The following is a 26391-nucleotide window of genomic DNA, read 5'->3' as shown; positions in this document are numbered from 1 at the left end:
TGGGGGGGAGTCGTCGCTGCCGCCGCCACCGCTACCGCCGCCGCCGCCGCCGCCGAGGTGACTGAGGAGAGAGGCGCCTCCTCGCTCCCGCCGCCGCCGGACGTCAATGCCCAGTCCCCAGCTCGCCAGCGTGAGTGCGCTGCTCCCGGGCGTCCCCCGCGCCGGCTCTCGGGGCCGCGGGGAAGGGGAGGGCGGGAGGCGCCGCAGCCATTAGTGCAGGCCCGAGACACGTCCCCGGAAGGAGGGCCGGGGCCCCGGGCGGGGGGAGCGCAGCCAGGAAGCGTGGAGAACGAGGGTGGGTGAGAAAGGGGGGCCATCGAGTGTGTATATGTGTGTGTAAGAATGTTAAGTGTGGGTGTGGGGAAATGCGTGTGCGTGACGTGGGGGAGAGTGTGAGAGGACTGAGTGTGCATGTGGGGGTGAGAGAACGGTGCAGTTGGGGAGAAAGTGTGATGGGGGTGTTGGGGTAGTATGGAGGGGAGTGTGTGAGTGTGGGTGAGTGTACCGGAGAGTATGTGGGGGGGAGTAGGAGTGTGGGTGGGGAGTGTGTGTGTGTGGGTCAAGTATCTGTGTAGATGGTGTGCGGAGAGTATGAGCGTAGGAGAGTGTGGGGGACAGCGTGTGGGAATGAGTGCGCGAGTGTGGGGAGAATATGAGTGCAGTGTGAGAGGTTGGGGAGGTGAATGGCAGAGGAGGGAGTGTGGAAGGGTGTGCCTGCGTCTGTTCAGTGTGTTAGCAAGCATCCTGGAGCTCTCCTCGGTCGTTGATGGTTGTGTTTGGCGATAGTGAATCTTGGTGTGTCCTGGGTTAGGGAGTTCTTCACAGGAGCACCTCTTCCCTGGGTTCTCCGGTTCAAGCATGAGGAAAGGATATAGGAGTGCATTCGGTGGCACTATCATCTTCTGGCTCTGGGATTTTTAAAAGAAAGGATGTGCCTTTTTTTTTTTTTTTTTTTTGGTAACCCCCCTCGTTTCATGACATCGACATAAATTTCCAAATTTGTCAAGGATACGGTTGTCATCCCATTTTAGTCTGGGACTGTGAGTGCTAACTAAAACTTGTCTATAGCCCAAGATCCAAGGCTCTTGTCTTTAATGTCTTCAGAAGCATAAGTTCATTTGTAAAGTACTGATGGCTTTTCAGGTGAAAGGTATAGTTCAGTAAATCGAACTAATATTTTTTTAAGTTGTGGCCCTTTCTAGTCCTGGAGAAAAGCTCTCAAGAAGTAATACTGATAATGATGATGATAGTGATGATGATGGTGATGATGAAACATTGGTAAAGAAGAATCATAGCCTAGTTTATTATTTCCTGGAATTTGTCAAGGGACATATAAAGTGTCGAGCAGTTCTAGCATCATTGTAGACATTCAACAAATGCTACTTGTCCGGAGTCACCAAACTACAACCACTGCTGGATTAGAATATGGTAGTTATTTGCTATCATGCTCTTATGTTACAGAGTAGTTTCAGACAGGAAGTGAGTGAAGTTATGCTTTGTTCAATGTGCAAAAGGAAATTAAGGCTACAGAATGACACATTATTAAGGCTTCAGAATCACTTGCTAGCATACCATTGTGTTGTTGAAGATGGTGAGAAATTGTCAGTATTCTGATTTTGACATTTTTAAAGTTTCATATTGGATAGTGAATGGACTAATCATTGACATGGACTTTACCCAGACTCTTATGTGTAGCAGGGGTTCTTGTTGAAGAGTACCTTGATACGGATTTTATGGCTCGGTACCATATGGGACTTCTCTTAGAAATTGGGAGTCTTTCAGTATGATAAGCAAAGAGTAAGGTGATCCTTTTAATAATAGCACTAGCATTGATGTTTCAGAAATTATATTTATCTTGGAGCATTCTTTTTCTCAATCACTAGCATGTTCTGTTTTCCAAAATAATAAATAATATTGTCTGTGTTCAGTGGAGGACCAGATTAATTAGTATTAAGTGCCTACTATGCACCAGGTACTTTTCATACTTTCTCATTTAATTCTTGCAGCTACCATAAAGGTGTCCTCATTTGTTTTTATTTGGCACATAGTGAGTGATTTCTATTTGCCAGACACTGGAGCTACAGAGTCCTCATTGACTTACACTGATGAGATGAAGAGACTCAAGTTAAGTTACTTGTACCAGAGGTTAAGTAACTTGTACCGGGTCACAAGATAATAAGAATTGGAGTTGAATTAAAAACTTAGGTCTGTCTGACTCCAAAGCCCTTGATTTTTCCACCATACCGTTCTACCTTTGCAGTAGATTATCTCAGTTTGAGGTATTTCATCCATATAGTGACCTAGCAGCTTTTACAGAAGAGAGATGTTGAAGTTAAAGCAAAAGACTGAGTGGCTAGAGGCAAGGGGATCATTTAGGAGATGCTGACTCGAGGCTCTTTGGGACCTAAGCTAGGCTTTTATGTGGGTGGAGATTCTGCCTTGAAACTCTCTTGGGGCCCTAGGGTGTGTGCTTTGAGACAGTTTTTATGAGGCACCTGGCGTATGTCTGGGAGAGGAAAGTCTGATTAAAGAAACTTAGCAGCCTTTTATGTTTTTTTTTAATTTTTTTTTTTTATTTTGGGGGAAAGTGGAAGAGTTTATTTATTGGGGCTAAGAGTTAGCTAGAAGTTGTCACTTCTTTGTGAAAGTCCTGTTCAGCTGTGTGGGATATTTACCTTAGGAGATTGTGCAGATCAAGTGAGAAAATAGCACTTTGTTAATATAAATTGAAGTACAGGTTCAAAGTATTATTACCACTAAGACTTCTACTAAGGTCAGTTTGTTATATTTAATAGCTGGAAAAGACTAGCATTTTAGAATACCTATACAAATGAGAAATTGTTTAGAACTGCTGAACCGGTATATTCTGACTCAGAACAGCAAAAGTCAAACCACTCCCTCCATGAGTCAGTCAAGTAATATTTAATTTGAACGAACCAAATTTATAGGCAGAAATCATTTACAACATCATTGAACTTTGGTGGCACTATGGAAGAGTAAATGTTTAAGTGGTTTTGCATATAACTTTCTTAAAAAGTCTGAAAACCTCATATTTACATTTTACTTGAAAAGATTTGTGTGAACAAGGTAAAAAAGATTTATTTTTCTTATGATTTAACTTTTTATTCATTTTGTCTTTCAATGGTAGCCTTTCTGTATGTACTAGTTACAGACAGCTATGTGGCACAAAGTTGAAATTTAGTAGAGAATTATTTTAAAGGGCTTGACTGTACTTTCTTTTTGTTGGAATGTGGGATTGGTACCTCTAGAAAAAAACATTTACGAATAAGATGTAGAGGACAGCACATAAATTTTTAGCTGTTGCTCTTAGAAGAGTGAAACCTAAGATAGATTGATTTCTTTAAGTGCTGTGCCGTTCTTTAAAATTTTTGAGCAACTGGAAATTGGGATCCATAGTTTAACATGGTAATCTTAATTATGTTTATTGAGAAGGGTAGTGGTAGAGTTCTTGAGGTCTTAGAATACTGATGAAGTCTGAGCATTATGTTTTGGTTACAATATTCCCTTCTTGAGATTATTTTCTTTGTGCTGAATCACAAATCGTCTCATTACAATTCATAATCCTATAAGTGGCATTCTTTCAGTTTTACAGATAAAGAAATTGATCTATAGATCAATTGTTGAATCACAGGTTTTGGAATCCAATTTAAAGAGTGCCAGTAAATAAATGGTAGTAGATAAAAAAAAAAAAATTTCCCCTTGGGGCTTAAAGTATTTAAATCTCTGGACAAACATTTTTTTTTCCAGTTAACTCACTTTATAGGGAGCTACGTAGGAGTTAAGTAGATGTTAAGGAAGTTGGCATTTTTTTGCTTGAAATTATTTTTTGAAGATACTTAAGTTACTTCCATACTTTTTTTTACTCTTTGGGGATGTTGCTTTGAGATTTTTCTCAAGACACTAGTTGGTTGTATAGAAACTGATGATGATTCTCTAAGTTTAAAAAAGACTCCTTGATGTTACAGTTCAGATAATTTTGTACCTTGGATTTAGTAAATGAACAGTGGATGCCACCATTATAATTATTTTGGGAAATAGTGATTTGAGTCTGTTAATCTGGAATGTTAGAAGAGCCTTTTTAAAATCTATTTTTAGCTTCAGAAGTATATGTATAGAGGTGTCAGCTTTCTTCAATTATTCTTTGTTTTATTGACTGAACCACGTTCTCAAGCTCCTTTGTCAATTATTCTTTGTTTTATTGACTGAACCACGTTCTCTAGCTCCTTTGTCTTCCTGGCTACTCCCTTGGGGGATTTGAAGCCTTCCTGGATTGCTTGGTGTAGAGCTCAAGTGGATAGATATTATATAGACATTAAATCTCTTGCTCCTTAGAGTTCTAGAAGGTCTGGGCTGTACCAGAAACTGTCACTACACTAGCTCCTCCACGAAAGAAGCTGCACAGCACTGCAGTCTCTGTCTACTTTCCACAGTTAACCCTGTGGAATTATCAAAACCCAGGTGAGAAAATGACTCTTCTCCTGCATTTCTTAAGGTGATTTTACCTACACTATCTGTTCAAATCAGTATAGATTTACAGAGCACAAAATCTTTCTCAGAAAAATGACTGCAAGGAGTAGACAGGTTATACGAACAGTTTTGATGCTACTTTAATACAATTTGTTTTTGTTTGCCTGTACCGATTTCTTTCCCATAGGTTCTGTAACACAGCATCAAGTCTTTTAAGTGGCCCAGAAACTAAATTTCATCATTTGAATACAAATTTACATTGCACAACATTGCCTTTTTAAACTGTAGAAAATTTTAAGATTAAGCTTTTCTGTGACCCTTTTTTTTGCTAGTTGAGCCTGTTTTGAAAAAATATTTTGACCATTAGAATAGCCTTTACCTTTAGAGAATTGATGTATTTAATTCCTTTCATAGTATTTTTGGGTTGAAATTTCATTCTTCTCAGAAAATGTTAATTCTTTTGGCATAAAATGCACACATGATATATTTACTTTAGCAGATCAGATAAATTACTTTATTTTTATTTCTGCAGTGGTCAAAATGTTGGCTCTATACAAATGTATCATTTGACAAGAATTCAAATTCACAATCAGGTCTGCTTTCTTCTAGTTGTCTTTTAGTTTTAGTTGAGATTAGAGGGTAACTTTTTTTCACTTTTGCAGGAAACATTCACTAGGTTGTACCACCACAGTATTTGTAAATCGTGTTTATATACATATGTTGATATTTACTGTTTTTAGTAGCAAAACAAATTGATGTGTTTTCTACTTTCCATTATTGGTGAAAAGCCTATCATGAGGGAACAGAGTGACTGGTTAGTGCAGAAGGATATGAGTCATCAGCAGGATTTGTCAGCAAATTGAGAAGGATATGATGGAGAAACAATAGATTCTAGTGACATTATTCTTCCTTCCACACGTGTGGTTACAAACAAGTTTTCTTTTGGTGATTGTTTTAAATTATTCAAATAATTTAGATCTTTGTGGATGAAAAACACTTCAAATTTAAGTCATAGACTATATGACTGAATTATTTTTCTAGAGAGATGAGATCTTCATTTGGAGGTCATCAAAAAGGATTTAGTTAAACTCATTTGTTTACTAGGAAAAAATAATTAAACCATCAGGATTTAGTAAGTTGAGAAACTATTTTTGTGAAGCTAGTTGATAATTATGGAGTTGGTCAGTAGAGAAGATGCCCACCAATATAGTTGACGCTGAACAACACGAGTTTAAACTGCATGGGTCCACTTATACGTAGATTATTAAAAATAAATGCCTGTTTTGTTTTTGATCCATGGTTGGGAATCCAGGGATGCAAAAGGCCGACTATATGCATTAATCTATATCATATTATATAGGGGACTTGAGCATCAGAGGATTTTAATATTTTCACTGGCGGTGGCCTGAGAGGGGTGGGGCGGGGAGAGAGAGAGAGAGGGAGGGAGGGAGGGAGGGAAGGAGAGGGTGTGTGTGTGTGTGTGTGTGTGTGTGTGTGTGTGTGTGTTTGTGTGTGTGTGTTTGTGTGTGTGTGTTTGTGTATGTATTTGTATCCTGGAACCAGTCCCCCTAGGATACCAAGGGACAACTTAAGTTTTTGGAGAGCCAAAAATTATACACGGATTTTTGACTATGTGTTAGGGGTGTCAGCACCCCTAACCCCCTGCGTTGTTCAGGGGTCAGCTGTGTTGTTTTCTCTCAGTGAGCAAAGACTTACTTCCTGACTACTATTCTGCTTTTAAATTCCTAAGAGCTTTTATTGCATTTGAATTGGTCTGAAATTCTCAGCATGGCCAAATCTTCCCCAGAAATATCTAATTGAAGATTCTGGTCCTTTCCAAGGTCATGGTGCCCATGGCCCTGTGCTGTTTCTACCAGTTTTGTAAAAGTTTTACCTTACCTCAGAAGTCTTAATTAACCCTGTCCCATTCTACTCACACTTGCTTTGTATTTTCAAAGTATGTAATAGTAATATGAAATTTTAATGCCCATCAAATATTTTTCACCCACATTGATTTTTTTAGAATCTTGATCCTTGATATTGTTTGTATGGTGTGTGCACAGAGCTCCACAAATTCTTGTAAGATTGGATGTGCTGCATTTTGGTATTATTCAGAGCTGGCATATTGCCCCTCATCTCAGTAAGCATTTGAAGGAAAAGGACAGAAAAATTAAATTTTGCATTCTTTAAGTGAGAAGAGGGGGAAAGGGAATCCGTGTTGAACTAAGCTAGTAAGCAAAGAATAATAGCCCCTTGACATGGAATTATAGAGGTTTTTCACCATTTTTTACTTCACATTCATATGTAATGTGAAACAGCTATCATTTTTAAAGATTGTGAAGGATGTGTTTTATGAAAGTAAACATCAAGCCATTATTGGGCAAATAGTGGGTAGACTGTATTTTAAAAGGCCACTAGCAGCTCCACATAGAATGATTTGGGTTCTTGTCTATTGTATTAAGTACACAGAGAGATGGCTGTGAAGTATAATGTGATTTATAAAAAGCAAGTTTAGGAGAGGAAGTGAAGTCTAACTTACGGTTTTAGGAGAAACTTAGACCAAAATGCCCTAACTGCAGAAAAATTTCTGGGGCTCAAACAAAAGATTTTGTGCTGACAAGATGTAATTTGAACTGTTTTTATTCTGTATCCTGTGCATAGAGAGCTTCCTCTCCCCCTTCCTCGCCCCCTTTTGGTGGTGGATACTTGAACAGGACCTTTAAATAGGCTCAATACATTTGACAAAATAGGGAAATGAAAGAGTTAAGATGACCCATAAACTGCTAAGCTGTGAAACATATATTTTAAATATTGCTAACAATAGCCTGGAAGTTTTTGCTTTGCATGCTGCTCCAGTGCTGTAGGTTATTTTGAAAGGTGATTCAAATAACCTTTTCCCAAGTATCTATCTTGCAACCTCAGGGAACCTGCAGCTGTTATAGTCATTCTAACTCTCCTGATATAGCTCAGAAAACATTTCAAAGTGGTGTTGACAGGGTGAATCCAGGTGTCCTTTTGGAGTTTTGCTACTGAATTTGCTTTATTCTAGTTGAAGTTCAGAATCTCAAATACATTTCTTTATTAAAGAAATAATTGATTCAATAGTTCTTGATTTAATGTATATGTAATGATGTTGGAAACTAAATTAAGATGATTCAGACTTAAGTTTTTCTTCAGGACAGTTACTTAGCCTTTTGAGATTAAAGAAAGAAGGATGGAAGGAAAGAAAATAAATAGTAGGATTTAATTTTATGGGAATGCAGCTGAGTTTTAGGTAGTTCTTATTATATAAAGGAGATTACCTCAGTTATTTAGGAAAAGAATGCGCTTAAACCTAATAGGCTTGGGAGTCTTAAAATGCACATAAACTAAAGTTAATGGAGAGGATAGCCATGATACCTTTGCCTGGAGATGAAAGGTATGAATGAATAGTATCAACTTAATAGGGCTATTTAACTTTATTTTTAAAAGATTCACTGAAAACAATATAATACCCAATGTTATAATTGTGCTGTTGGGATTTTTAATGTTATTACTGGTATTCGAATTTTTAGAAAAAGTGAAAATTGGCTGTAGTGCTCTGTTACTTCCATTTAAATTTATTAATGAAAGGAAAATTAATTTGGACAAGAGATTTAGCTGGAGAACTAATCTTTAAAGGGAACAATGGAGTACAAAATTGAAAAGTAAATATTTTCAAGTGTGGTATGAAAATATTTTATGCAATTTTTGTCTCATAGTTACTCGTAGAGGTAGGAGCTACTAGAAAAGGAAGACTGCTTCTAATCACCATGGTACATGATAAACTTGAAAACCACCCCATTTTCATTTGAGTGGGAACAGGGCCCCAGGACCTGGGTAAATAACTGTCACTGTTCTCAGAAGCAGGTGTGATTGTTGGTGAATTGCTTTCCTCTCCTTTCTGAGTGGCTGGCAGGCCATGTATCTCCTGTATCTCCTGATGGTTCTGGCAGGCCATGTATCTCCTGTATCTCCTGATGGTTCTGAAATATTTTCCCACCAAGGTCATAATTTCTTTTTATAGAACTAATTATTGATTTCTGTACTGGAACTTGAGAATCAAGTTCCCTCCTTAAATGAGGAAGTGGAAAAGTGGGAATAACTAAGCGGGTAACTATGAAACTTTTTTTTTTTAGCAGTAAAGAAGCATCTTGCTATTTTTAGCTTGTTTACAGATATTTCATATCTTAATTTGTGTAGAATTTAATGCATGCATCTTTCTTTATCAACTCCCCAGGATTGTAGTCAGTAGGGCAAGAGAATTAACATTAATTTGAATTTTCTAAGTTCAGGGAGCCAGATGTATTCAATTTTAGTTTGGTAAATGCAACATTAGAGGGATGAACAAAGATAAATAGTACAGAGAAAAAAGCTGTTTCTACAGTGGTAGGATGAGTTGTGAGTAAGGTTATAAAAGATGAGTAAAACTTCAGTTTGCGACTGAAGTTGATTTCTCTTTAGTTTATAAGTCTTAAGATACTTCCCCCCCCCCCCCATGGTCAAAATGCAGTAGATACAGTAGTACTTTACAGATTAATTTTCTTACTTTTCTTCCTTGATGGTTGTGAAGATTTTATGGTCTTTTTGAATAGTTTGTGAATGTTCTTAGGCTTTGACAAGTTCTTAGAGTTACTCAGATCCTTGGTTCTTTTTTTTTTTTCCCACAGACCCTGTATCCAGTCTGTGGACAAATCCTTGTGTGTTCCACCTCAGAGGGTATCTTGAAATGGATCCCTTCTTACGCTCTCTACTGCTACTACCATTTTCTCCTTGATTATAGCAACTGGCTCCTATCTGATCCTCTCTGCTTCTACCCTTACTACTCATATAATCTGTCTCCACATAGTAGCTAGTGAGTCTTTTAAACATAAATTGTTACTCTTGCTTGAAATCTTATTTTTCTCTGAAAAAAAAAAAAAAAAGCCAGATACTTATATTGGCCTATAATGCTCTTATTTCTCTGACCTTATTCATTCCTTTGCCATCTCTTCTCCAGTAGCACTGGCCTCGTTGCTGTTCCTAGAACACTCCAAACATGGCCCAGCTAATCCCTCTGCCTAGAATGCTCCCTCAAATATCTGTTTGGCTCACACAACCAGGACTTGGATAAAATGTCGCTTTTTTCAGTGAGGTCTTTCCCGATAGCCTTATTTAAAATTGGAAGCACTGCAGATTTCTCTGCTTTGTGTTTTTCTCCATAGCAGTGACATGTTTTGTCTTTTTGGTGACTACTAAAATGTAAGATCCATCCTGACAGAAATTTTTGTTTACTGCTCTTGCTGCAACTATAAGAGTATGTAACATATAGTATATGTCAGATATTTGAATTAATAAGTTCTTAGCCAAATTTCAAGGAAAATTTCTAACTTCAGAAAATGAATTTTTTACTGTTGACAGATTATTCATACTTATTTTAAGGGAAGTGCAGGTGTCTTCATTGAAGTGAAATGAATTTGTTTTAGGAAAAAATTGTTGCAAGATTGTGTTTTCATGTTGCCTGTTTGTAGAAACCAAGCTGGCTTGAATTTGCATGACTTCCTGTAAAATTTCTGGTAAGAAAAGTAACAGTAAATGTATGCTTACTTGTCTATCAGACCTTTGCTTTTAGATTTTCTTAGATCTAGAATTCTTTATTGTGCATTTATATTATAATGTGCTGTTTTAATTTGGTGAATACTGGCATAGCACTTCAAATTAGAGGGTTTATTGTATCATTTGTTTTAATTTGCAAATAGAGGTGATTTCTTAGTGGAAAGGTTAATGTGAGTGGATTGACAGGATTTTCAAAATCTTGTATGTTTGGGTTACATTAAATGGGGCTGATTTTGTAAAGTTCCCTCACACTCTTGAATTTTCTATGTTTATATTTGAACTTAGAATTACAGTTGCTAAAGCAGGACCTGAATTTTACTAGAGAATTTAGTATCTTTAACAAAGAAGAAAACTGTCTTTCTGGAATTGTGTAGGTACAGGCCTGCCTGAAACAGAGGGACTAGCTAGCTCTTTTGAGGTTCTTTGTAGTCCCGTAGTTATAGCACTGTTAAGAACATAATTAAATTGTAAATCATTGTAGTGTCCTTTATCATCACCCTAGAATTAAAAAAAAATTAAGATAACATGTACATGAAAAAAATTAAAACAATTCAAAAAGTATATATTATGATAAATAATGCTTCTGGCTTTCGGTTCCAGTCCCCTCCACCCCGACACAACCACTCTTACCTCTTCGTAATTTCCCAGAAAGTCTGTAGGTATGAAAGCATATATAGTGCTCACAAATGTTTCTGTATATGCTGTTATATACCTTGCTTTTTTAGTCTCAGCCATCTTTCCATAACAGTTCATATAAATATTTTATTCTTTTTGACCTCCGCAGAGTTTTCCATTTAAGAACGGATATTGCATTACATGCATTTTGGTTTTTGATTCATTTAGGTAGATGTTAGCAGTAGAGTTACTGACACTGGACATTTAAACTCTAACATACTCTAAAGTTTTAAGTATTCTGTTATATTATTGGCAGTGCACTATCTTAGTTGGTGTAGGCCTCTGCTTGCTTGCTCTTTTCCAGCCCCCTCTTTCTTTATTCTTTGTCTTTTCTCCCTTCTCTTCCTCCTCCTCCTTTAATAAAAGGATTTCTCTGTCACAGCCTTTTATAATCCTTCAGTGAAGTTATATTCTTTTGTTAAAAATGGAAATGTTGCCTAGGAAATGGAAATGCCCCAAATGCAACATTTTAAAAGTTAGGTTTTATAAAAGATAAAGGGTGGAGAGAAAATTTGGATACGTATTTGAATTTGACATCTATTATATGTCAAGTAAACCAGCCTCTTGCATCACCTGGTAAATTAAAATAAAAATCAATTTTTACTTCAGAGGTTAGAGCAGAATTAATGCCAGAGAGAACTTTAAAAGAAAGGTTTTTTTTTTTTTGGTGTAAGGTTGTACAGGTGCTGAGTTTATGCTGAAATATTTGCCTCTGTAACTTTTGAGTACTTTACAGCTGTGGTAGGTTGTTTATGATTTTTTTTTACAGACTTTGCTTTGCATTCTTATGGACTCACAGAAATTGACATTAGTTTATCTGAATTGACAGGTGCAAGAACATTTAACTGTTGATGTGTAGTTGAACTCTTGGGGGAGGGGAAGAAACAGAAGCTTGCTTTTATCGTGTATCTGTTAACATTGATAGAACATACCGTTTCGTTTGGCAGAACTTCTTTTGCTGAGATTCTCAGTATGGTGTTAAGAATTGAAGATCTGGTAATGAATTGTCCTTATTCCTGGAAGTGATCCTTCCATAATCAGCTTGGAGGAATAAGATGAGGTAAAGCTTGTTCTGTTTGCTGAGCAGACAAACACTGGAGACCAGGTAGAAAACTTAATGTTAGAGCTGTAACCTTTTAAGCTTGGCTATCACTACAATGCAGGTCTTTCAGTGCCTTTACTCAGCTGACACACATATTAGCTGTGATAACATCATTTAACCAAATTCAAACAGGTTAGAGTTTCCTTGTGTTTTGCACTGCACTGCATGCAAAACCATTGTTCTTTGAGTAGTTACTTTAATAATCTTCTCTCCCCTTAGTATAAGGTCACGGAGTTGCAGATGAACCTCCAAGCAAATATTTGAATAAAAGTTACACTTACATGAAAAAGATTATGACTTGAAAAATATGTGGATACCTCTGTTAGTCAAAATTGAAGGAAAAATAAGTAGGGAGTTCAGAGACCTGGGCTCTTGTCCTTGATCTGCTACTAATAGTGTGGTCTTAGTTAAGTCATTTTAACTTCTCTGGATCCCAAACATTTTTTTTTTTTTAAAGGTCAGAGTAGTTGATCTCCTAGCTTTAAAATTCCTTGACTGTACAGGGAGTACTCTATGAAGTGTGTAATCTAAGGTGGCTGTATTTTGTGCTTACAGTTCAAATTATGAGTTAGGGGAAAGATGGTGGTATGTATTTTTGTTTTCTTTACTTTAAATGTAGAACTTTTGTGTTTTTATTGTAGTAGGTAACTCATTCTGCTGAGATATTGAAGTTCTTAGAATGCCAATTTGAATTTATCTGTCTTTCATATTTTAGGAATGTTTTAGTTTTGTATTTGTATCCATGGTAATAATATCACAAGTATGTAACTTATGAAAACAAATGCCATAAGAATATCATAAAAAGAAAACTTGAGGATAGATGAATAGGTTAGAAAGTTTGTAAGCCTAGGTTCTACCTAATCTATATTTAGTTTCTTCCTGAATATGGATCCGTAGTCATTATCTTTCATGTCTTTTTCTGACTGGTCACAATTATCTTTTATAGAGACTTCTAATTAAGCGTTTATTGGTGGCTTAAGGAAGAGGCAAGTGAAAGAACTTAGACCTTGTCCCTATTTCCAGAGGAACTGTGATTATGTTGACACTCTAACCAGCTTTAAAGATTACTGTGTTTCAAAGCAGCAGGCCTAAAATAATATTAAAATTCTGCCACTTCTTTTTCTTGCCTTGTTTTTTGGTAAGGATTAATATTTGAGTAGGAGAATGCTGTGTGCATCATTGACCTTTGGGTGTTCCTGTACTTCTGAGGTAGTAATGTGAGAAATAGTGAAAAGGTAAACTGGATTAGAAAATGAGGATGGTATTTACACATTAGTTGAGTCAGCTGGCATTATGGTACATTGGAAAAACCACAGAACTAACAGAAGACTTGGGTTTGAATTTGGGGTCAGCTAATTCATTTACCTTAGACAAGTCACTTCACTTTTCTGATCCTCTTTCCTCATTCCTTGTAGGTAGTAACAACTACTCCGAGTTGTGAGGAAAACTCCAAGTTTTTGAAGGAAGTATTTTATGGATTAGTATTCTAACTGGGGGCCAACACATATATTTTGGATAGAAAGAATTAAATCCTCAAAGTGGAACTTTTGTAAATATCCTCTATCCATTTATAGGTACCTTATTTTAGGCAAAAAGTATATGTGAAGGACTTAACCATCAAAGCAGAAAAATGAGATCAGTGTGAACTTTATGAATAGTTCATGGAGGGCAGATTTTCTTAAGGATCTTTTAATCATTTGAAAATGACTTGAGTTAGAAATAATCTTATTAACACAGAAACTTTGCTTGTTGGATCCATCTCATTTTGAAAAAAAGAAATATATACTTGACTTTTGAATCTCTGGCTTTTAGAACTCTTGGTATACACTTTTATCCTATTCTTTATAGATGGCAATAATTTAGAATTGGTGTGACATTTCAAATGGCTTTGGGCTCATAAGAATGTATTCTTGCTTTTGGGCATTGTGTTTATGATGCTTTCAACCTCCAGTTCACTTTACTCATGCTTTTCTCTTCCAGGTTTTTCGTTGGAATATACGTTGCACATTTATGGCGATTCTGAGTGTGAGGGCAGACTTCTGCCAGGCTCAGCACAGTGTTTTTGCTGACAAGTGAGCTTGGGGGTTCTATGTGCCATAATTAACATTGCCTTGAAGACTCTGGACACCGAGACTGGCCTCAAATAGTTGGCTGCTTTTTTTTTTTTTTTTTTTATTGCAAGCATATTTCTTTTAATGACTCCAGTAAAATTAAGCATCAAGTAAACAAAAGTGGAAAGTGACCTAAACTTTTAACTTGTTTCACTAGTGCCTAAATGTAGTAAAGGCTGCTTAAGTTTTGTATGTAGTTGGATTTTTTTGGAGTCCGAAGGTATCCATCTGCAGACATTGAGGCCCAAATTGATTTGGATTCAAGTGGATTCTAAGTACTTCTGCTTATCTTGAAGAGAGAAGCTTCTTAAAGAATAAACAAGTTGAATAGAGAAAACAGATTGATAATAGGCATTTTAGTGGTCTTTTTAATGTTTTCTGCTGTGAAACATTTCAAGATTTATTGATTTTTTTTTTTTTCATTTTCCCCATCACACACACGCACGCTCACACTTTTTATTTGCCATAATGAACCGCCCAGCCCCTGTGGAGATCTCCTATGAGAACATGCGTTTTCTGATAACTCATAACCCTACCAATGCTACCCTCAACAAGTTCACCGAGGTAAGATTGTAGCACGGTCTACTTTTTGGATTGATTTATAGGTAAAATTCCATTAAAAATTAACACCATTAATACTGTATACTTGAAACTAATAAAAAAAATTAACACCATTATAAAGAAATCTCTTATTACAAAGCCTTTTATTTCTGTGATTGGAGTATGAATGGTCATCCTGCTAATCTGTTTGAATTGGGTTGGATTAGTTATAAGATTTTTAAAAGAACAACTGTGGAATTTGGGGAAACTTTAGAGATTATTTAGTAATATGCTTTTTCTTACATTCTTTCTACATTATCAGCAGTTATTTGGTCACCCTTTCAATAATAAAAATAATTAACATTTATTGAACATTTTGTACCCAGCACTAAAATAAGCAATTTTATGCATTACGTCATTTACTCCTCACCATAACCCTATAAGATAGAGATAGCATTATTATCTCCCTTTTACAGATGAGGAAACTGAGGTTCAGAGTGATTTAGTAATTTGCCTGAAGGTGTGCAGTACGTGGTAGAACTATCTCTGACACTAAAACCAATGAATATCTTGAATATTCTAATCCCTTTTTATGAAAAGCTATCCCAGAACTACTTAGCAATAGTAACCATCATATACAAGAGTCCAGAAGCTTAAGAAATGGAAAATATTATAGGTAGCATTTTAAATCTCATATCCTTTATTTTTTCTATTGGAAGTGAAAGAGAAACTTTGTTCTTCATTCAGCAAATATTTGAATGTAAGGTTTTTAATCATTTTCTGGTTGTTCAGTTTGAATGTGATTTCTGTTGATGTATTTTATGCAGTAGACTTAGGTGGATGAACTCCTAGGGATTCTAAATCTACCTCTCTTATTTTACAGATGGCAAAACCAAATTCAAAAGAGGTTTTGATTTGCTCGAGGTCACAAATATTTGCCATAAGAAATTTGACCATAACCTTTCAATGGCTACTATGAAGTTCATTTAAATGAGATTTTATTTGTATTTTGAAACTTCTTAAAATACTTGGCTCAATATTATACTAAGAACTTTCCTGAGTATGCTTTATAAGAAGGCCTTTCTGTGAAAAATAAAGTCCTTTAGCAATCAAAATAACTTTACTCTTTAGTTAACCAAATGATGGATACTTCTTGTAGGATATCACTGTTCCTGCTTATTTATACTTATAAGTCCTTGAGCTTCTTAACTTTGTGTACACAGTGTACAAGTTGATTTCTAGGTCTGTGTGCCCTTAGGTTCAGTTACCTTTAAGCCTGGCTGAATTATGTGATACTATTTTCAGCCTGTGGATTCCTTGGCCATGGATTCCAAAAGTGGCAGAGGCTACTCTCCTCCCGCAACTATAAAAAGATGTTGGTGGCCCTTTGAAGATAGGTGGTCACTACTAGGCATTACTGTAGGAGAGTTTTTAAAGGAGCAAGGCTTCTGGCTGTAGTTGTTTGTATGTTAGTTGGCTTTGTAATATAATAGCACTTTTTAATCTTAATTTCAAAATAACTTGTGTTTCTTTAAGTAAAAGAAAAGCAGTAAGTACTACATAAAAGTCAGAAGATGTAGATAAGCAAAAGACAATTTAAAAATACTTAACTGTTAATGCCTGGCTTCTAGATTTTTTTTCTCTGTATATATGCATATATTTATAAATAATCATACAGATAAAATCACAGTGTATATTTAAAAAAATCTTCCCCTGACCTCCTTAGTATTATTTTTACAGCTGTCATAGTATTCTGTATGGATGTGTCATGCTTTCTCTAATCATTCCCCTGTTTTGGGACCATTAATGTTGTTTCCAGCTTTTTACCATTCAAATAGCCTGTGCTGAACATGCTGGCATCTAGTTCTTTGTCATCTAGTTCTAGTTCTTTGTCTATCTTTATTATTTTGTTAGTAAAAATTCCCAGGAGTAGAATTTCTAGGTCAAAGTATATGTGTGCTTGTAAAGTTTTTGTGTTATGCTGCTAAATTGGCCTTCATAAAAGTGAGTCTTATTGATGCTTCCACTTCAGAGTACAAGAGTGTCCATTGTATGTATATATTGCCACAATGAGAATGATTTTGATCTTTGTTGAAGAATGATGTCTCATGGTTTCAGTATGTAATAGTACATTTTTAAAATTTTGGTTACAGATTCTAAAAGCAACTTTTTTAATATTTTTCTTTAAAGGAACTTAAGAAGTATGGAGTGACAACTTTGGTTCGAGTTTGTGATGCTACATATGATAAAGCTCCAGTTGAAAAAGAAGGAATCCACGTTCTAGTGAGTGTGTAGTGTTTTTTCACTACAAGTTATCCCATTCAAACAGATATTTTCAAAAATTGGCACATAGGTTGCATTTTGAGTTTACGCTAGGAGATACAATGTTCATAGCAACCTTTAAATTTCTTTGGCTTGGCAGTTTTGTTCATTCTTGCCCTTAAAGTTTATACTTGCAGAGTATTTTCAACAAATAAAAAGTAAAATGTGAACACTTATTTTAAGAAAATGGAAATTTGCATTTTGTTTTTTCTAGGAAATTAATGAAATATTTAGCTTTTTGTTTCTAGGCTACTGGTTTGAATCTAACTGAAAGTAATTTCTGTCAGGCATTCATAAGTCACATGGAGATACTCTCTCTTACTTTCTTTGCAAGTACAAATTAGTTACTTAATATTTTGTGATTAACTTGTAGAGGACAAAAAGGTGGGAAGAGGATAAGGGAGAGGGAGAAGACATCTTGTTCCAGAGTTATCAGCATAGTTTCTGATACTTTTTGATAGGTTCCTAAGAAGCTTTTGTGTGATTATACTTCCTTCATAGTTCAGTTTGAGCATAAGCTGATTGGAATTATTTTAAATTCCTTTCCTAGCCCCTGTATATGCAATTTTGTTATCAAAACAGGAGCCTCAGATTAGGTAAAATTTTATACCTTCTTCCCTAAATAGTTGTCTAAATTGCAGGACCACATAATAAAATGACCTTGTAGTTGTAGAGCTATTTGACTTAATTATGGGAAGGCAGTATAGTAGGAAGAGAATGAGATTTTTTTAAGTAGTTGGTTAGGAAGAAAATAATAAGATATTGGTATAAGGTTATGTTCCTACTTTTTATTGAGAGGTAGTTCTAGAGTTTTTACTGCATTGATCAGTAGTTGGACAGACAGTTCATGCAAAGAAAATAAATGTGCTATTGATAAGGCAATCATCTCCTATCTAATTCATAAAATTTCCTCACCTCTCTTTTGGTGAAATGCAATAACTAAATAGCCAAGCATTATGTTTTTTAAAAATGTATTTGAATAGTATGGAGTGGTAGTAATTTGCTTGCATTCCCATTTCTAAATGACTTCAAGGTCTCCTGGATGGAAATCACTGGGGATAAGTATAAACATGTATTAAATGGAGCCTTGTGTTAAAAAAAAAAATTTTTTTTAACTTCCGAAACTGAGCTGAATATAAGTTCTTTTTCCTGTGAGTGCAGTGGTCCCCCTTATCCGCAGATTTGCTTTCCGCGGTTTCAGTTACCTTGTGGTCAAAACATAGCCTTAAATTATTAAATGGAAAATTCCAAAAATAAACAGTTTTTAAATTTTAAATTGTGCGCTGTCCTGAGTTTGTGATGAAATCTCACTTTTTCCCGCCTGGTATGTGAATCCTTCCTTTGTCCAGTATATCTACACTGTATGTGCTACCCACTTAGTAACTGCCTGTTATCAGATAGACTGTTGTGGTATCACAGTGCTTATGTTCAAGTAACCCTTAGTTTACTTAATAATGGCCCCAAAGTGCAAGAGTAGTGATACTGGCAGTTTAAATATGCCAAAGAGAAACTGGAAAATGCTTCCTTTGAGTGAAAAGGTAGAAGTTCTTTACTTAAGGAAAGGAAAAATACCATGCTAAGATTGCTAAGATCATGGTAAAAATGAGTCTATCTGTGAAATTGTGAAGAAGGAAAAAGAAACTTTTTTCTTTTGCTAGTTTTGCTATTCTGCCTCAGACTGCAAAAGTTACTGCTACAGCGCGTGAAAAGTGCTTAGTTAAGATGGAAAAGGCGTTAAATTTGTAGGTGGAAGACATGAACAGAAAACATATTCCAATAGATAGCAATGTGTTGTGCCAGAAAGCATTGAGCTTACACGAACACTTCAGCAAGGGATCCCCTGAAACAAGTAACACCAAGCCATTTACTGCAAGTAAGAGATGACTATACAGATTCAGGAATAGGTTTAGACTGTAAAATATAAAAATTACTGGAGAGAGACACCACATTCACATAACTTTTATTACATTATATTACAATTGTTCTATTTTATTATTGTTAATCTCCTACTGTGCCTAATTTATAAATTAAACTTTAACAAAGATATGTATGTATAGGAAAAAACACAGTGTATAATAGGGTTCAGTACTGTCTGCAGTTTTATGCATCCACTGGGGGTCTTGGAAGCCCCACGGATAAAGGAGGACTACTATATGTTCTCTAGTGGGTAGATGAGAAATCAGTTTGTTTTGACAGATGGCAAGGTGAGAAAATGAACTGTAGATTAACTGTAGTCTGTTTGAATCAGTAATGTTGATGAAATAGAAATAAACTAAAGAACTTGAACTAGTTTGTAGAAGATAATGGTAGGTCTGGGATTTATTCCAGGCTTTTAAATCTGGGCTTTTGTTTTGTTTTGTTTTAAATAGCTGTGATCAGATAAAATTAAAGGGCTAACTTAAGCTTGAAAAAACAAGGACACTTAAAATTAAGCTTGGAATTTCTTTCCTTTCTCCAGACAGATTTTAAGATAGATTGTTAATTTACTTTTGCTAAGTGAAGAGGGTTCAGGACACTTTATAAGAGAATATCTCCCAAATAAGATCTTTCAATCCTTTGATCAATGCTCTTGCAAATTAGAGGCACATTGGAAAAGACTAATGGTTGTTTCAGTTATGTCAGTTTGAAGTCAGATGCTTCTAAATTATTACTTTAATGATTTTTTTGATAGAATCTGCTTATTTGAGTAAGTGAAGCATGTTTTATGTTATTATTTCTTAACTAGGTGCATTTTAGGGAATATAGAGGAAGTAAACACTTAACTAAGGAACTTACTGCTGTTTATAGTTAAACTCTTTAGTGACATTTATAATGATAACTCTGACAGCCCTTTAATTATGGGATGTAATTGACAAACATAATGTACCATCATGGCTAATGGGCCACATGAAGTGTTACAGTGGTGCCAATAATGAGTGGAGAATCAGTTTAATGCTCTGTCACTTTTCTCTTTTTCCTTCTCTAATATCTTAAAGTGTCCTTATCCACTCTCATTGGAATAATTTTATATTTTTTAAAAAAAATTCCCAGTGTTTTGCATTTCTGTCCTTGAAGCTAGATGGAAGAGAGAATATGTAAAATGTGAGTCCCCTTTCCCCTTTCTTCAAACCTGATTTGTTGTTGGTTTCTTAGGACCTACTTAGCAAGGAAGATAAACCCCTGCATATATTGTGAAGGCACATGGAGTTCATCTTAATTAAAAGAACAACCCAAACTGATGAATATAAAAAGAGAAAGGAATACTTGAGAAAAAGGTCCCTATTTGTTCGATACACTGTCATGTGTCACTTTGCTTGTTAAATGTGATATGTATAACTTAAGCAGAGCTTTAAAAATATTTGCTGCTTGGCTTTATTTTTTTTTTTTAATCACAAAGGTGATCGTATGTTTCTGTTATGATACGCTAACTATTGGAGACTTCGTATCAGAGAGCCTTTCTCTAAAGAAAAGACATTATATCTTAGAATTATTTGGGGGATAATCCTCAAAAATACTTGTAGAGACCAGTAAGATACCAGTGGGTATGCTGCTTTGCTAGAGTGGACTTTTAAATCATATTGACATGTATTATATCTTTTATTACTTTGTCTTGGCTTTAATTACAATTTTCTCTATTATGTCTAATTACCTCTCTGTTCACATAAAATATTTGAGAAATGCTTAATTTCTTATCACTGATAAGAGATTTCCACAGAATAAAATTAGACTCTGACTGCACTTCATTGAGAAAAGCTAAGTTATTTGGCACACGTGAATTTCGATCTTGGATCATTTTTAGCAGTGGAGAAAATATCAGTGTAATGTAAAAGATGTTTTTCTTTCCAGGATTGGCCATTTGATGATGGAGCACCACCCCCTAATCAGATAGTGGACGATTGGCTAAACCTATTAAAAACTAAATTTCGTGAAGAGCCAGGTTGCTGTGTTGCAGTGCATTGTGTTGCAGGATTGGGAAGGTATGCTCTTACCCTTTTGAATGTGAATTCATTATAAAAAATTTCACTTTGATAGAAATTTGCATTTATTTCAGTAAATATTAAATTGCCTAAGAGGAAAGGAAACGAGAACAAAAGCTGGTGTATGATTTCTCAGAGCTGCTTTTTATATTTCATTAGTTGTCTGATTTGATGCCATACTAAATTTAGTAGGTGATGGTTCCAAATTTGTTTTGAAACTGACAATGTAATTATCTTATCTTTGAGCTAAAAATACAGTCTTAATTCAGTATGTTTTCTTTTTCTCCCCATTTCAAGTAATCAGAGGTTTAGGTCTTTGAATGGGCAACAAAATTAAAATAATGTTAGAGTTTGAAGAATCAATACATGGTTAATTTTGAGATGAATGGGAAGTTAATAGGTGGAGAGCAGATGGCTGAACTTTAAACTCCTGAAAGGAGATGTATGGAGAATGAAAATTAACTTCGATTTTAAAACTTTTTTCTTTGAATATTGCATGAAGTGGCATAGCAACATTCTCATCAACAGCAGATTAAATATCAGTGTATGATGTGTACTTTTACTCAAAACATTAGTGCAGGTTGCTGTTGCCTCAGGGTGGTGGTGACTTAGGCTGTTAACCTCTGCTCAGCCCTTTCGTTTGCTATTTTCTTCTTTTGCAGTTTAGTACAGTTTCTTCTTCAAGTTCAGAAGTTTCAGTCCTTATCCTGAAGGGCAAAAGTGGTGTTCTAACTTGACTTGGGACAATTTTATAACTAGTAGCTATTTCAGTTAGGTAGTCCAAAGTTGGTGCCCTCTAATGGACTTTTTGTTTTCTTTTATCATTTCCTTTGTTACATTTTAAAAAGAATACAGAGGCTGTTTCTAATTACCAATTCTCTGACACAAAGGATTTTGTTGAAGTCTAGCAAGTTTTTAGTATTTGATAAGTAAATCGAATCAAAATTGATTCATAATGAATATTCTGAGACATTTAAGGTAGATAGTTCATTCATCATTTATTTTACTGTGATAATCATTAAAGACCAATGAAGAATTTTTGTTGACGTATATAATGATGCGAACATTTGAGATATAATGTGGTGATGTTTTAAAGAGTAACCCTCTCTTAATAAAGGTTTAGAATTTAGTGCTTTGCTGAAAATAGATAATACCATGGAAGCTATAATGATACTGATATTTTTACTATATAGGATGGTATCAGATATTTTAGTACACATACAGGAAAAAGGGAAGTTCAAGCTTTGCATTGTTTTGGTAATAAGTAATCTTAGGTTTTAAAAAATCTTATAATTTCAAACACATGTGAGTATTTACAAATGAGTTTCTCTCTGCAGGGCACCTGTGCTGGTTGCACTTGCTTTGATTGAATGTGGAATGAAGTACGAAGATGCAGTTCAGTTTATAAGACAGTGAGTATGAAGTTTTATTTTCAGAAACACATAAAGCAAGATCATAAAAGAGGAAGGATTTATGGAAAATATCCATTTGTAGTATGGAATAATTTGCCATCTTTGGCCTAAAATAATGTTTTTTCAAAGATATCAAAAAGAGCAAATGATAAAGAGACTCATAATGCTACTGGCTCCCAGATTTAAAGATTTTTCAATTTAGGTGGCAAATTTGGCCATTGTAGAATATGTCCAGTATATGACTTGAATATCTAGAAATCTTTAAAATGAATAGCTAGATAGTAGTCTCAGTGATCTTGTGTCTCTTTCAGTGGATGTCTGACATACCTTAAAAATGCAACTCGCTATAACAGAGGTAAGGCAGAATCTGTAGAGGAGCAATTAATCACCTAGGAGTCTTAAGTGACTTGTTCAGGCATAAAATCAGGATGGCAGTGCCCCGACTGATCTTGGCATCAGTTTGGGATAATGGGCCATGCTATTTTGCTGTCCAGAATTCTTTGGCTATTTTCTTACCCTTTCCCCCTTTTCTTTAAAAATTAGAAAAGAAAAAAATATTTGTGACAGAGTGCATGAAATGAATGGTAACAGCTCTAGGAAGGTAACATATTTCAAGGAATGCCATCTGTGCTGCTGCTTCATATAAATACTTGCTCATGCATCCTAAATACTTGCTACCAATTCTAATCTGAAGAATATATTAATCTAATTAGGAAGAGTATAGTCAAATGTTTCTGGATGAACCATTCTTATCTTTATTAAATGATTAATGGACATAAGAGTCAGCAAAGAAATTTTGTCTATTCTAGGAAGGCACAGAAAGTTTGTGTTTCAACTTAAGAAGGGATGTTGTATGGGAAATATGCTGGTTTTCAGCTGTGCGGAGTTAGAAAGGCCTTAGGTCATATATCATATATTTCAGTGAATCAGACAGTTCTTTTTGTACATGATAAAATTTGCCATTCTTATATTTTCAGAAAAAGAAGGGGAGCATTCAATTCCAAACAGCTGCTTTACCTGGAGAAATACCGACCTAAGATGCGATTACGCTTCAGAGATACCAATGGGCATTGCTGTGTTCAGTAGAAAGAAATATAAACGAAGGCTGACTTGATTGTGGCATTTAGAGGGAACTCTTGGTACCTGGAAATGTGAATCTGGAATCTTGACTGTGTCATCAAAGTAGTGATGGATTTAGTACTCCTCAAACCACTCTCCTCATGATTGGAAAAAAGTAAACAAAAAAGAAATCCCTCTATAACATGAATAAAATGTTTAAGAAAAGAAAAAGAGAAAGAAAAAGGGATTAATTCAGTGAAGGATAATTTTGCTTCTAGTGTTGGAGTTTGAATTTCTGCCAGGATTGAATTATTTCAAAATCTCCTGTCTTTTTTAACTTTTTCAAAATAGGTCTCTAAGGAAAACCAGCAGAACATTAGCCTGCGCAGAACCATCTGTTTGGGGAGCACGTTCTTCCATTATGCTTGGCACATAGATCTCCCTGTTGTGCGATTTCTTTCTTTCCTTTTTTTGGGTGGGGGGGGTGAGTTGGTGGGGGGGTATATTTTTCCTCTCTTCTCTTCTTTTCCCTGTCCCGCTTTTTTTCCCTGATACAAATTGTAGATGGAATAGGAGAGGTCTTTGTTGCTGTAGATGTGCGTGCAGTCTGGCAGCCTTAAGCCCACCCGGGCACTTTTAGGGGGGAAAAAAAAAAAACACGAAAAAAACAGTGGCATATATATTATATGATCCAGGTGGTTTTTAGTCTTTATTGATGATGGGGTGTTCATGTTAGTTTCTTAAAAACTATTCAGCATTAGGCAAAGTAGCCAAGAGCCTTTTGTTTGGGTTTTTGTTTTGATAAATTAGTGGGGAAGTGGCATTTTAAGATGAGTCTTTTTTTTTCCAAAGAACTTAGCTGAGAGTCGAATTCTTCTCTTTTTCCAACCAATGAAGCTAAGTGGGTATCTCAGAAGCTTTTTTCTGAAGGGGAGTACTCCAGGCCATCACTAAAGATGTATCCAGGCAGAGTTAGCACACTTTCTATACCTTGTAGAATTGTGGGCTGTAGCATTACTCTGATTTTCTGTCTAATGTTGTCAGAGAGTGCTGGTAGTTTAAAATTTTTATTTTAGGATTTATTTGTACTCTGAATTTTCAAGAACAGTCAGAGGAGTAGCAGCAAAGACACAATATTTTGGACTTGAGAAATGCCCATGATGGGCATTTTCCAAACTGCCCCCTATATGTACAGTTCAGTTTAACCACTGATTGCCTTGTTACTTTCTTACTAGGTTCTTTATGAGATTGAAAAAAAGTACGCTGGTTCAGAACCAACAATGCCTAGTGAGTATGTGTCCACAGGCCCTAACAGGGTAGGAGAGAGACATAGAGCAGCCCAATGAGTAGCAAAGGGACTGTGTTAGTGAAATTGGTGTAGTGTCATTTTTGCTGAATCTTTGTGGGGTTCAGTATGCTGATCTAGAAAAATGGTCTTTCTGCTCTTTTGCAGAAGGCAGTTGTGGCTGGGCTGCGTCAACAAAGCAAGTTGAAGGACCGTCAGGGGCTCTTGTATTCTTTATCTAAATTTCACAAACTTTATAGTGCTCTGCTTCTAAGGATTTGAATAAAGGCTTAGGATCATCTTGTCCTGCTGGAATTTGCTGTGCAGAGCCATAAACTTCCCATTTTATTAGGATCAGCTAGGCCAGTAGGAATGGACCGGGACCTTGTCTCACTGATGATACCTCAGACGTTGGCTGGCTGTGTGAACTGCATATCTCTTATGCCGGAGTTGTTTTGCTTTTTAACTAAATGAAAATCTGTAGATTCTCTCCTCCCCATCCCAGAAAACAAAACAAAATAATGCTTTTTGAAATTGTTTCTAGGATTTTAACGTGAAAAATGATGGTACTGTCTGTCCAAAATTCTTTATATCAGAACATGACAATAGATTTCTTTAACATAGACTCAAGATCAAAAGCATATCTTTTAAGCTCAAATAGACTGTTGATTCCAAGGATTTTGATCAATACCATAACAAACCTTTTTCCTTTGACATGGCTTTAATTTTTGTTGTTTGGGTGGAGGGAGAGAGAGACAAAGAGAGAAAGAATGCGTGTGTGCTCGCGCGCGCGTGTGTGCAGTGTCCACCAGTATCAGTGCCTGCCTGAGTTAGGAAAATACATTCCTGGTTCTGTATGAGAAGAGTAATAAAGCAACATGAAACATTAGCCCTCATTTGTTTTAAATTACAGATTAATGTTAATTGTTCTCAGAACTGGATTTTCTTCTTCAAAATTAAACGTTTTTTTCTTTTGGATTTAATGAAGTATTGCTAGCCGAAGCCAGTTTGACATAGTGAGAGAGATGTCAGACTGATGAAAGGTGTGCAGCCTGATTTAAAACCAAACCCAGAACCCTTTTAAAAGAACAATAAACATATTTTACATGCTCTTTGTTTGTACCTTTGTTCTCTACCCCCAGGTTGGGTTTCATTCATGTCTCCATAGAGAATTTGGTATTTTCAAAGCCTGATTGGGGTCCTGCTAATTACTGCAAGGAGGTGAAATAATTAGAGTTTGGGAAGTTCAAAGATTTCATGCCATCCAGGTGTTCAATAAAGGCAAACTTAACTGTAGTTGGGATACATCTGGTACATTTTCAGGTTCAGTTCTTGGACACAACACTAGGAATTTAGCATGTGGTCTCATTCCAAAGGATTTACTTATGACAGGTTTTGATGAAGCGTTGTAACTTCTTACTTGAACTCTTAAAAGAACAGTGAGGAAGGAGGATCTCTATATATCATAGGATTGAGGGGTGGGGAATTTCCCCAAACCCTGGGTAAGCATTTATCCATCCATTCAGATAATACTGTGCTAAGGTACGAAAAATGAAAAGACGCTGATCCCACTTTGGAGGACCTCAGTTGTGGATTTCGATATGTAGACATAAAACAATGAGTGGTTACAGTATTATGTGACATAATTCATTGATCCTCTCACTTATCTTAAATTTTCCACCTCATGTCCTTCATTACCTAGCTTAGGTTTTAGTGGACCATGGTTAGTTACAGTCACTCTCGGCTGCACAGTAAATTGCCTTGCCCCATCCCTTGCTTCATTATACGCACTTACCTGGCTCAACTCCATTTTTGGTTAAGTTCAGTA

At 35.8% G+C, this 26391-nt stretch overlaps 1 protein-coding gene across 3 annotated transcripts; it reads left to right on the top strand.

The window, feature by feature from the left end:
* On the top strand, window positions 1-25675 carry PTP4A2 (protein tyrosine phosphatase type IVA, member 2). 3 transcript variants are annotated; one of them, XM_023529283.1, is made up of 8 exons: window positions 1-130; window positions 11724-11836; window positions 13859-14553; window positions 16720-16812; window positions 20677-20807; window positions 22145-22219; window positions 22531-22574; window positions 23197-25675. In XM_023529283.1, exons 3-8 carry the CDS (start codon window positions 14458-14460, stop codon window positions 23331-23333), a joined length of 576 nt encoding a protein of 191 aa, XP_023385051.1. In that variant the 5' UTR covers window positions 1-130; window positions 11724-11836; window positions 13859-14457; the 3' UTR covers window positions 23334-25675. The 3 variants fall into 3 exon arrangements, with proteins under 3 accessions (XP_023385051.1, XP_023385050.1, XP_011356128.1); XM_023529282.1 differs by lacking the exon at window positions 11724-11836; XM_011357826.1 differs by lacking the exons at window positions 11724-11836; window positions 22531-22574.
* The last annotated feature ends 716 nt before the right edge of the window (window positions 25676-26391 follow it).

Source organism: Pteropus vampyrus, unplaced genomic scaffold, assembly GCF_000151845.1.
Source record: "Pteropus vampyrus isolate Shadow unplaced genomic scaffold, Pvam_2.0 Scaffold36, whole genome shotgun sequence".
Classification (NCBI taxonomy): domain Eukaryota; kingdom Metazoa; phylum Chordata; class Mammalia; order Chiroptera; family Pteropodidae; genus Pteropus; species Pteropus vampyrus.
Note: the sequence above shows the minus strand (reverse complement) of the source record. Positions and strands in the feature narration are given on the sequence as shown.